At 58.3% G+C, this 12,419-nt stretch overlaps 1 protein-coding gene across 1 annotated transcript in view; it reads right to left on the reverse strand.

The window, feature by feature from the left end:
• Window positions 1-4,148, reverse strand: part of MN1 (MN1 proto-oncogene, transcriptional regulator) — a 34,262-nt gene extending 30,114 nt beyond the window's left edge. The window contains exon 1 of the mRNA XM_033075923.1: window positions 652-4,148. Coding sequence (XP_032931814.1) covers window positions 652-4,084 — 3,433 coding nt within the window. The 5' untranslated portion in view covers window positions 4,085-4,148. The remainder of the gene's footprint in view (window positions 1-651) is intronic.
• Between the last annotated feature and the right edge of the window lie 8,271 nt (window positions 4,149-12,419).

Consider the following 12,419-nt stretch of genomic DNA (forward strand, 5'->3'; position numbering starts at 1 on the left):
CTTATTTTAAACTGCCTTTCAGTTAAATACAAAATCATTTGTTACAAGCCGTTCAGTTCAGTATCACACTGCTGTGGGCTCCAAATGCAAGCAGGGGGCACCTGGACCTGAAGGGGCAGCACTACCACCAGGTTCGTGTTTTTGTGGTTTGGGAAATCCTCAGTCACAGTTTTGGGAAAGTGGCTGGGCGGTTCAGCTGGTACCAGGCTCTGTGGGAGCCCCCTCCTCAGCACCCCATGGCTGGTGGGACCCTGCAGGAGCCCCCTCCTCAGCACCTCAGGCTGCAATCCCCTTCTGCAGCACCCCAGGCCCAGGAGCTCAGGTGGGGCTCACTGGGAGCCTCTCTGCCCATTCCCCAGGAGGCATGACAGGGACAGGGCTGGCAGCAGAGATGCCATGGGGCAGTTGTCACCTGGGCCAGTCCGGCAGCAGGCACTTTGTCCCTACACTGGTCCCCCCAGCAGAGCCACCCAGCATTCCTGTAGCCCCAGCCCAGGCTGGGAAGGTGCCTGACACCCACCAGGAGTGAAGAGGGTGTGGAGCCAGCGTGTGCCCAGACTACCAGAGCTGCAGCCCCAGCACGTCCCCTTCCCCAAGCAGCCCACAACCACCCCTACCCCTGTGCCAGTGCCCACGTGGGACAAGTGATACCTTCTTTGCTGGGGTTCGGGGGCTTGGGCTTCTCCCAGGGCGCCATGGGCTTGTCCTCCTCCTGCCCCTCCATCAGGGCCTTCTCTCCAGGCAGGTACCAGGTGGAGTTGTGCTCTGCCATCAGGGAGTCCAGGTCGATGGTGCTCATGGTGCCCTTGACACCTTCTGAGCAGCAGCTGCCCAGGTCACTGTCCCCATTCTGCCCCGCACACTCTCCCTTCTTGCTCTTCAACCCCAAGGGCTGGTCTTCCGAGATGCTGAACTGTTGCCGCTGGAGCTGGATCTGTGCCTGCAGGATCTCCAGGGGGTGGATCTCATCCTGGGCCGAGGTGCTCGTGGGGGTCCGCACCTGCTCCATGCTTGGCGTGCCAGGGTGAGCGCCCGCCGTGGTGCTGAGCCCATAGCTGTCGGGGGTCGAGGTAGATGTACTGAGAAGGCCAAGGGCCAGGGGCTTCTGTCCGTTGAGAAGTGCGTGCTCCCCACGGGGCAGCTTGGGCGAACCACCCAGCAGCGGGCTACGGGTGGGCTTGGAGGTGGCATTGTCAGAGCTGGAGGACACCTCGTCCTCGTTGCCATAGCTGGTGCTGACCTCGTCGGGAAAGTCCACGTGCGGGGAGCTGCCATCTGACTTGGTCACGCTCTGGATGCCGCTGTCCAGGGAGGACATCAGGTCGGGCTGCTCCGCCAGCAACAGTTCGCTGCCCTTGCCCCAGGATGGCGAGGTCAGGGGCTTGTCATGAGGGGTGCCTCCACCGCGCTCAGCGCCCGCAGCCCCCGGCGGGGCCCCCGCCGCCACCGGCACTGCCGGCTGCCCTGGGCTGACACCGGCTCCCCCACCCTCGGCAGCTGAGAACTTCTCAAAAAACGTGCCGGGGCTGACGTGCCCACTGTCCCGTTTCCGGCGACCCCGACCCCGCCCGCCACCCGCCTTCCCCTCGCCACCGGCCACCGGCTCCAGCGCGTAGCCGGGCGAGAGGCTGCTCTCCGCGGGCAGCAGCGGGCCAGTGCCCGCTGCTTTGCCCGTGCCACCCCCACCTACTGGTGGCCCTGCTGGGAAGTAGTCCGGGGCAGCAGGTGGCGGGTCAGGCTCGGCCTGGCTGAGCTTGCGCTTGGCCTCGGCCGGGCTCTTCTTGTTGAAGGTGACGTTGAGGTTGGGAGCGCCCAGGCTGGCGATCATGTTTTGGCAGGCAGTGGAGAGGGCAGCCAGGCAGCTCTGCCCGAAGACATTGTCCTTGCTGGCCGCCTTGCTGAAGGAGCCCAGCGAGAGGGCACCCAGCTTGCTGGCGGCGGGCCGTGGCGGGGGCGGCGGGGGGAACTCGGGCGGGGGTGGTGGGTAGGCCCCTGGCGAGGCGCTGAGGGCAGGTGCAGCCCCGTGGGCCGCCGGCTGCCGCGCCGCCGCCCCAAAGGGAAAGCCGGGCTGAGCGGCGAAGTCGGCGGGGCCACGGCGCTCAGCAGGGGCACTGGGCAGTGCCACACCGCTGCCTGGGGACTGCAGCTGCGAGAGGCCACCCATTGTGGGGGTGAAGGGCGGATGGACGCCGGGAGACGGCAGGGCCTGTGCTGGCCCCTCGCCTGCCATCCGCAAGGGCTCCTGCAGCCCCAGCCCACTGGCGCCCGGCCGGAAGAGCACGGCAGGGCCACCCGGCTGCAGGCCCAGCTCGTGGGGGGCTGCCTCGGCCGGTAGCCCGGGTGCTGCCAAGCGCCTCGGCAGCAGCTCCCCAGGCGGCGGCGGCCCTGCGAACCAGGCGCTGTCGGGGGCCAGGTGCGGCGCTGGCGCATCGAAGTTGCGGCCGCCACCAGCCTCCCGCTCGAAGGCTGGCGGGGGCAGGCCGCCGGGTGCGCCCACCTCACCATGATGCCCCAGCTGCTGCAGACTGGGCGGCCGCAGGCGCTGCTGGCTTCGCGAGGCCATCTGCTTCATCACCAGGGCCGCGTTCTGGCGCTGCGCCAGCGCCGGGTGCTCAGGGCCGCCGTGTGGCAATGGGCCCCCAAAGGCCTCAGGTGCCGGCGGGGTGAACTCGCCCGGCAGGCCAGGGTAGGCCGTCGGGGAAAGGTGACTCTCCATGGCCGGGCCGTGCATGCCGCCGCCCCAGGAGGCGCAGCGCTCGACGCCAGGAGTGTTGGGGAAGTCAAACCGCGGCCTCTTGGCGACGCTCACGTAGGGGGCATCGAAGTGCTGCAGTCTTTGATTTGGTGGCTGTTGCGGAGGAGGGTGCTGCATATTAAACACGGGGTCGGTGTAGGGATGCATATTCCTGTTCTCCAGTCTGTGAATAGGGTATTCAAACTGTGCATGCTGGTTCTGCATTATGGGCCCATTGTCCTGCAGGTTGGAGTTGGGAGCGTTGGCTTCTGTTTGCTGTTGCCTAGGGATGGCTGGCGGGCAGGAGTTCTGTCTGGCCAGCAAGCCCGGCGGCTGCTGCGGTGGTTGCGGTGGTGGTGGCGGCTGCTGCTGCTGCTGCATCAGCGGGTGCCTGGCGTTGGCCCCCGGCTCCAGACTGGCCGACATCTTCCGCGCCCCCCCGAAGCGCTCGAAGAAGACGCCGTGCTGCTGCGGCGGGTGCTCCTTGGCCACGGCCATGCCCGGCGCCCGGGGCAGAGCGGGCGCCCCCGCGAAGCTGCCGCCCGCCGGCACCTGCCGCCCGCCGCCGTAGTGCGGCAGCTGCCCCTCGGGCTCCGACGGGGAGAAGACGGGCAGCTCGAAGTGGCTGGCGGGGCCGTCGCCAGGGTAATTGTATTCCAGCGAGTCCACGCCGCCCTGCGCCGGCAGTCGCCGCGGCTCCAGGCCGTGGGGCTCGGAGGAGCCGGCCGCCGGCAGCCCGTGGAAGGAGGCAGCGCGGTTGGGGGACTGGTCGAGGGGCAGGCAGGGCGCCGGCACGGCGTGGCTGGCGGCGCCGGCGCCGTGATGCTGGAAATCGGGCAAGGTCCCGGGGCGCTGCTGCCCGAAGCCCTCGCCGCCCTGGCCCTCGGCCATGTGCTCGTAGCCGTCGGCGAACGCCGTCTGCCCGCCCAGCGCGCCGCTGTAGCCCAGAAGGCGCCCGCCGTGCACGCAGGAGGCGCCGGGGTCGGGCCCGAAGCCGCCGCCGAAGTGCGGTGGGTGCTGGTGCGGGTGGGGGGCGCCGCCGGGGCCGCCGTGCGGCTGCTGTCCGCCGAAGAAGCCGTGCACAGGCGGCTGCATGCCGCCGCCGTGCAGCTCGGCGGGGCCGCGGCCCGGGAAGCCGTAGCCGTCCCCGGCCAGGCTCATGTTCATGCCCAGGAGGGGCGGCTCGCCCAGCGCTCCCAGGGCCGGGTCCGCCGGTGCCGGGCCGCCGCCGGGGAAGGCCGGCGCCTTGAAGTGCGCGCTCATGCTCAGTCCGGGCTGGCCGAAGCCCCGCTCCGCCTGCCCGCCGCTCCGGCCGCTGTTCTGCGGCTCGAACTGCTCCAGCCCGAACATCCTGCGCGGCTCCTCAGCAGGGCATGGCCGCTCCGCGCCGCTCCGCCGTCCCGCTGCCCGCCGCTCCCCGCTGCTCCGCTCCGCGCCACTCGGCCGCCCCCGCTCACATCCTGCCGCGCCGCCGGCACCGGCCGCTCGCCCGCGCTCACCCCGCCGCTCGCCGCTCGCTGCTGCCCGAGAGCCGACGGGGCGGCGCGCCGCCGCTCACAGGCTCCGGCGCCCGGGAGCTGCGCGCCGCATCGCCGGCCGGCCGTGCGCTCCCGCGGCTCGCAGCGCTCCGGCGGCGGCGGGGCCGGGGCGCGGGGCCGGGCGGGCGCTGCGAGGGCTGCGCCGCGCTCCCCGCGCGCTGCCGCGCTCTCACCCAGCGCTGGCGGAGCAGCAACAAGTTTTGCATTTCAGCGATGAATTTCAGCCATCGGGGCTGCGCCAATGAGCGCCGCGGTCCGGGGCGGAGCTGCCGTTAAGGTGGCTCCGCCGCCGGCCCCGCGCCCCGCCCGCACCGCGCCCCGCACCGCCCCCCGTGCCCGGCAGCGCCGCTGCTCCCGCGGCGCACGGAGCGCGGGCGGACGGGGAGGTGCGCGGTGTCTCGGGGTCCCGGAGAAGGGTCCTGAAACGGGGCGGGGGGTACTGAAGCTGGGACCAAGTGGCGGGTGTGGGGAGCCACCGGCCGCGCTGCCCGGCGGGGCGAAACCCGGCCGGCAGCCCCGAGCCCTGGAACAGGAGCGGCCCCGCCGGCCCGCCCCGAGCCGGGCACCGCGCGGAGCCTCGCGGGGAGCGGGCGCTGCGGCAGCGGGGGGAGTCACAACCCCGTTCCCCCGGAGGGACAAACACCCACCAGGCCCGGGGGCCCACAGATCGCCGGCGGGACACGGTGCTTCAGGTGCTCGCGGATGCACATGTCGATAGTTTAAAGAAATAGTAATGAATATTGCTCCCACCAAAAAAAAAATGAGATCTATAAATAAGCGGCTGAGGACTGTTTGTATATGGCAGGAGAGTTTTAACGGGATTTTTTTCTGCAGGATCAGGATGCTGCGCTGTGATTAAATATTGATTTTGTGTAATTAGTTTTCATGTGAACTATCCTCCTTGCTGATGGCCTGGAGATTTCAGAACTGGCGAAGAAATGGAATTGGACGTGGAAATTATTACTTAGCGAAGTGACAAGGGGGGAAGAGGGGGGCGCGGGGCTGGAGCTGCGGGGCGGGCACCGGGGTGGAAAAAGCAGCACGCGCGGTGCGACCGCGGCACAAAGGAACGGAGGGGCTGTCTCGCTCCTCGCTACGGGAACGGCGGCAACAGAGGGAGGGACTGAGGGAGAGACGAGACCGCCGACCCCTGCATAGGCACAGCGGTCCGGACCGACGGCTGCGCCTGCCGGAGCCCCGCACCCCGGCCCCGCACCCGGCGCGGCTCCGGGTCAGAGGCGGCCCCGCGCCCGCGGCTCCCCCAGCGCCGCCGCCGTCGCGCCCCCTCTGCGCCTGCGTGCGCGCCGTCGGAGCGGCTCTTCCGAACGGGCACAGCGCCCCCTGGCGCCCGCCCGGCCCCCGCCGCGCCCCCGCCGGGCGGAGAGGCCGCGCTCCGTGTCCCCGCCGGGCAGGGTCCCCCCTCCTTGTCCCCGCCGGCAGGGTCCCTGTTCCGTATCCCCTCCGTGTCCCCGCCGGGCAGGATCCCCGCTCCGTGCCCCCTCCGTGTCCTGCTCCGTGTCCCCTCCGTGTCCCCGCCGGGCAGGGTCCCCGCTCTGTCTCCCATTCCGTGTCCCGCTCCCTGCCCCGCTCCGTGTCCCCGTCAGGCAGGATCCCCGCTCCGTGCCCCCTCCGTGTCCTGCTCCGTGTCCCCTCCGTGTCCCCGCCGGGCAGGGTCCTCGCTCCGTGCCCGCCCCCGCTCCGCCCCGACGGCGGTCGGAGAGCCCCGGCTCCGGCCCAGGCTCCGTGTCCCCGTTCCGCTCCGGCGGCGGGCGGGCGGGCCGGGACCCGCGAGCATTCCTGGCCGCGGAAGGACAGGGTGTGTGCGGGGGATGTCGGGCGGAGTCGCCGGGAGCAGCGGCCCGGATTTGTCTCGGGGCACCGGCGCCGCCGCCACTCCCTTCCCCGGCCCGTCCTGCCGCTTTTCTGCGGGCGAGCAGCCCATGGGCCCGGGATGCCGCCGCTCCGTCCCGAGCCTCTCCTCGCCATGGGCACAGAACGGCCCAGACGTCGCCCCCGGGGCTGCACCCTGGACCTCGAGTCCGGGCGCCGCACCAGGGCTCAGCCCCGCTCCCTCCGGAGCCACCGCAGTTTCTCCGGAGCCCCCTGAATCTGATCCCCACCCCTGGCTCGTCCAGCACCCCCCCTTCTGTGGACTTCGGTGGGAGCCAGATGGTGTCTATAGCTGGACAATGGCAAACATGGAAATAATCTCAGCCTAAGTATTCTGACAGTAATAACAGCGAGCTGCTTGGAATGGCAAGGTCGGATACCAACTGAGCAGTTCTGCCGGTCTGTGGTGTGCATTCGGGAAGGTGGCTCAGCCCCTGTTCCTCACCTGAGATGTGCTCTGGAGCTGCCAAGCTGCCCCACAGCTCCTGGTGTCTGACCCTGGGCTGTGGCCAGCACTTTCTGTGTCACAAAGGGTCACAGTCCCCAGCCAAGGAGAAGGAAACCTCTCTCCATCAGACCAAGCAGTGAAAAGTGTATTTTATAAAACATATTTTTACTTTCATTCTTGGGGTTTTGGTCATCTTGGGGGAAGCAAGGAAAGGCATTATTTAAATAGTTGTAGCTGCTGGGGATTATTTTCTAAATTAACAATAGTAATTGTGCCTGCCAAATCCAAAGTTGAGGGGATTCATTTATTTCAACTCTCCAGACAATAGCACAATTTTGGGTTTCATATTGCAAGCTCTGAAAACCAAATAGTGGGACTGATGTTAAAAAAAATAATTCAAACAACATCAATTCATCAGACTTAAATCCAGCTCTTTCCACTGTGTCAGTTTAACTTGCACTTAGAAAAGTTGCTGCTCAGCAAAAAAAAAGAGAAAAAAAAATTCCTTTTTAACAAAATGAATGCATCATACATAAAACATCACGGACCATACAATTAGTAAGCAAATGTAAGAGTTCAGCTCAGTTCATAATTATTCAGCAAACCTATTCAGAATGATTTTTTCTCCCTGCAGCAATCTACTGTGTGGGCTCATTACCACTGAAAATCTAACGAAGAAACCACCACAGAAACTGCACAAAAATAAGCCCATATGCTCGAGACACTTTAGCTCAGCCAGCCCTTAGCAAGAGCCTCTTAAACCCTGACATGGAGGGAGCCCGAGCTCACTTCCCTGCGGTGTTTGCACTCCCAGCTCTCCAGACGTGTCCTGTCTTCAGTGCAGCCTCAGGTACTTCAGCTGCAGCCACTCCCTTGTCCTCTGTGGTGCCACCAACCCTGCTCTGTGTCACACGGTGGCCCCGGTGATGGGCCCTGCAGCAGAGCCCCCCATCAGCCACTTCACAAGAGCTGATGGGTTCCTCTTGGCAGGGATTTCCCTTCCTAGCAGGGATATTCAGAAAGGAATTGTAATATTTTGAAGGACAGGTCTCCGAATCTGACAGCTGACATTTTGAGGAAAGTTTTAGCCTTTCTGCCTGGAATAGTTTGGGGAAACTCCTGTATCTCCTGTCTCTCAAACTACAGCAAATGTGGTGGTGGAATGGGTGCAGGAGGCAAATGTGTAAAACCATTATGTGAGCTTGTGAGTGCAGGGAGCGCAGAGCCAGCTCCAGAGGGAAGGCAGGGGATGGTGTCTGTGTGCATCTGCTTGAGCTCCTGAGAACAGAGGATTTCTGGGTGTGGAAGGGCTCTGTTCTGGGCAGATCCCAGTGCCTGGCAAGGTCCAGGCTGTGCCCAGAGCAGGCTCAGCACACGGTGCCACACAGGGATTTGCCGCTGAGCTGGGAGGCACCAGCTAAAAAGCAACATGTAGGGACTTCCAGCAATCCGACCTCTGCCACTCCTTGTCCTTCCCTGCTTGAGTGGCTGGAGGTGACATGGTTTGTAATTGAGATTAAAGACAGTTTCATCTGTGAAACCTGATTTGCATTCAGTTTCTGGCAAGTTCACCTTGCCGGTGTAAAAATTTCATGCTTAGTTTTACCAACAATGTGGTTTCTGGAAAGGCTGAACCAAATTCCTCCAGACATTTTACTGCTTCCCATTTTTAAAAATGCATAGCTGAATAAACAGAGTTAAGGGACTAAAACCACCTCAGTCATTTCCCACAGGGACAGACAGCAATTTCAGAACTTAGCCCTTCACAGGGATTTTTCTGTTCAGTTCTTCTGCAAGGTTTGTTCAGTAGGTTTTAATTCCTTTACATGGCTGCAACCTTAATCTGTGTATTTTTTTCCTGTTTGGATTTACAGGTTCCTCAGAATGGATCATGATATTTTCACAATATTGTAGAGTTTTCTATTGTTGCAAACAGCTTTTTTTTTTTTTTTTTGCCAATTTAGTATATTGGGTGCCCTTTATGCCACTTTGGTGAAAACTTTTGCAGCACATGGGGTGCTAAGGTGTACGTATAATGAACACCAAAAATACGTTTTGATTGAATATATAATTCAGATGACTGAAAAACAGGACAGTGCTAAAATCATGCAACACTGAGAGTGTAAATTAGTAAAATTAGTAAAAACAAAAAATGTGAAAGCAATTTTTCCTGTCTGTAGCACAGTGTCCTGCTTGGGCTTTTATTTTTCCCCTTCCAATTCCCATCTCTAAAACACACGTGTAGGATCAGATATTACATTGGGAAGAGGATATTTAAAAAATAATATATATATATATATATATAGCACAACTATATATATATACACAGCATAGCAGAAATAGTAGTGAATTATTTTGGCTACAGTAAAGTTTTATGCTTCCTGAAATAGTTCAGTGAAACATAAATAACAAAATGGCACCTCTTTGTATGGCTAATCAGTGTTTAACTCTTGTCAGTGTTTTATGGTGGAGTTTGTGTGACCAACTTTGTTCTGCTCTTTTCCTAAACTTGAACCAGGTGGGAATTTATGTAAGCACGGTGGAGCAAGAACAATCTTTGAGCATCTGGAAAGTCTGGCTCACTGTGGGTGAGGCCAAAAAAACCACCAAAGTTAATTCATTTTTCATCATCTTATAAATTGAATTACTGTGAAAGGAGAGAGCCAGAGGGTGTTCGATAAAGTCCTGATGACTTAATTTCCCCGAAGTATTAGGGGAGAGCACTCTCCTTGGCGATTCCTCTCCTCATCCTGCAGTTCCATCCTCACCTTGCCTCCCTGGACAGCACTGGCTGCAGGTTTGGAAGTCACTGGTTCTCAGGACTGGGGACCAGTGTGGTTTATCCTGCAGAACCTCCCTCCCCAGGGCTGTGGCTGCCGTCCCTCCCATCCCGGCCATCAGGACACGCTGGCTCCCGGGGCTCCCTGACCTCCTGGCTCTGCACATCCTGGGGTGACAGGGATGCTCCAGGCCGTGGGAACGGCCAGAACTCAAAGCCACCAGGCAAATAAGCTGCTCCTGTGTTTATTATTTATCAGGCTACTTCATAAGGTTTAACAGCACAACGTGTGTTCCTAAAGCTCGGCTCACAGTCCTGACTTTCCCAATTCACACCAGTGCCCCTGCCCACACACTGCAGGGAAGAGGCATCCCAAGGCAGCGAGCAGCATGGATTCACCTGCCCATTACAGAATTATTTGCTTTCCAGCAGGAATCACTCCGGCACTATTGGCTGCTCCGCACAGCTGGCCTGGCTGCTGCTGCCCCTCTCCAAAAGCCTCCCCCAAACCTCCCAAGTCCCCGCCAAGGCACAAAGGGTTAACGAGCTCCTGCTGCCCATAACCATCGCTCCTCCACCATCACGGCCCCTCAGCATCTGTACAAAGGGCCTGATTTAATCCGGGTTGCAGACGACTCACATTGTACTCGCAGCCTCGGAGTGATGTCGGGTGATCAGGTTTCCAACTAATATCCAAGGCACAGCCCGAGCACTGAGCGGGAACAAAGGCACCTTTGTTACTGAAGAGAAAAAAAAATCCCCTGAAGATATTAGCAGTGCAGTAGAGTTCAAACTGTTAAATGATTCAAATATTATTTAATGAATACATTTGAAATGAGGTCTCACAACCCAGAACACTTTTTAGATCATCATTTACAAAGAGCCGCCTCTTCGCTTACTTCTTTATGAAGTTGCTGCTTTCAGATTTCAATTATGGTCATTTTGCTTCCAGCCTTTTTCAGGGATTTCCCATGTTGGTGTGGCTCAGTTCTTTTTATGGTACAGTTTAGCCAGTGACTACTGGGTTTTTCAGAAGTCCTGATAATCACATTCCTTTAATTTACCTTGGACTGTGTCTCTGTGTGAGAAACAAGGAGACAGCCTTTTGCAGAAAGGAGTAACAGCATTAGGTGTTGTTCTAGAGGGTGCTAAAGCCAAGCTTATAAAACAGAAGTTTGGTAAATAAATATATCAAGATTTTAGCTGGGATTGGAGAAGCTCTGCAGTTCAGGTTCAACAAATGCCTCAAATTTCTTGTGCGTCTTGGATACACAATTCTAAACCAGAAAGCCATGAAATTTTAGAGAGAAAAATTAAAGAATAAAGTTAGATGAGGTTCAGGAAAGAAGCAAATCTCCCACCTGAGGAATAAAGTTATAAAGTTAAATTAGGGCTTACCATGCTTTTAGCAATGAGAAATCCAAAGCTGCTCTGAAGCACAGACAGCAGATATTGTCCCTAAAGGGTAACAGCAGCACATCTGGGTCTGTGTTGGCCTGTGAGACGTTTATAAAAATGCAGCATAACTAGCAAAAGTGAGGAAAGAGCACCAGAACAGAGTGTTTACAAGTATCAGCATACCAGCATACAAAGGCCCAGGGCAGTGGCAGAAATACCTCCAGACTCTGTCTTTAGGTGTGCACTGCAAAGAAATCACATTCCCCCACACCAGGCTCCCTCCTGGCTCCACTGCCAGGGGTGGGACCTCAAACAGGCACTGCTGAGACAGGGACACAACACAGGAATTCCCTTAACTCACATTAAGGGTCCTCATGCAGGTGATGCCTCAGGTGGAAGCAATGGAAATCTGCCTCCAAAACCTGGGCTCGACACATTATCATTATAATCTTTAAAACTATTGTGCATGCCAGAACTCTGTTTGTGGTAGGGTTTGCACACTGAATTCTGCCCACAGCAGACAACAAAAAGAGGAGGCTCCCAGGAATGAAATGTCTGCAGCCATCACTCTGGATAATCTCTGCTTCCCAACAATTATACCCTGTTGATTAAAATTCATTTTCCATATCAATTCAAGCAAAATTTAATTAAAAGTTATGAAAGTTCAAAGAAAATCTTTTCCCAATGACTTTATCAAGACACAATTCAACAGAGAAAACTCTTAAATTGTATGAACTGAATAAAAACCACTGCAACAGCCTTGTGCTTCAGATTTTGCCATAAAACCACAGCACAGCATTTCAAGGACTTGATGTAGCTCCTAGTGGCTGAATCGACTGGGGCTTGGAAATGCAGAGTAAGTTGCCTTAGAAGACATTTTCAGATTGCTCAGAGAGTATTTAGAAAGACCTGAGGATGGAAAATCCCAAAAGACCCAAAATCTCAGCAGATTTTTTCCTGAAATTTTTTAGTCTACATGTAAAGGTAAAAGACAGAAATCATTCTCCTTTCTCCTCAGTGATCAAAAATCCTCCAGAAAAAAATGCAAATTCCTTACAAGTCCCCTTTAGATCACACTTGTGTACAGCCAAGTGATGGATTTCAAAGGTTACTGCTGGAATATGGTTCACAGCAGTCTATTGCAGTGAGTAACTATCACGTTTACATATCCATTATATCAAAACCACGTTACACTTCCACTGCTTCCTGTTGGTTCACCATCTGGAAGCTAAACAAGCTGGTAGTAAAGACAGAATTCAATTCTGCATTTACCAAAGGAGCCATACAAGCCTTCATTTGCAGCAGGTGATTGCACAACCTGAGCAGGCAGAACCCTGCCCCAAAGCCAGCACTGGGCCCACCCTGAGGGGAGCTCAGCCAGCCCCAGGAGTGGGACCAGCCAGGGAGGGACACCCAGAAGCCCCTCAGCACCTCTGGTGCCCCGTGGGAGGCACTTCCCACCTGCCCAGCCCCAACTCTGCCAGCCCAGCACCTCACAGTGGGCAGCCACAGCAGAGTCCTCCCTGCTCAGCCTGAAATCCCAAACCAAACCCAGCCTTGGGTGAGAGCAGCCTTTGGGACTCAGAACACCAGCTCAGGAGCAAAATGTGAGTGCCTGAGATAAGAGACAGA

The sequence above is a fragment of the Catharus ustulatus genome, chromosome 18 (genome assembly GCF_009819885.2).
Source record: "Catharus ustulatus isolate bCatUst1 chromosome 18, bCatUst1.pri.v2, whole genome shotgun sequence".
NCBI lineage: Eukaryota > Metazoa > Chordata > Aves > Passeriformes > Turdidae > Catharus > Catharus ustulatus.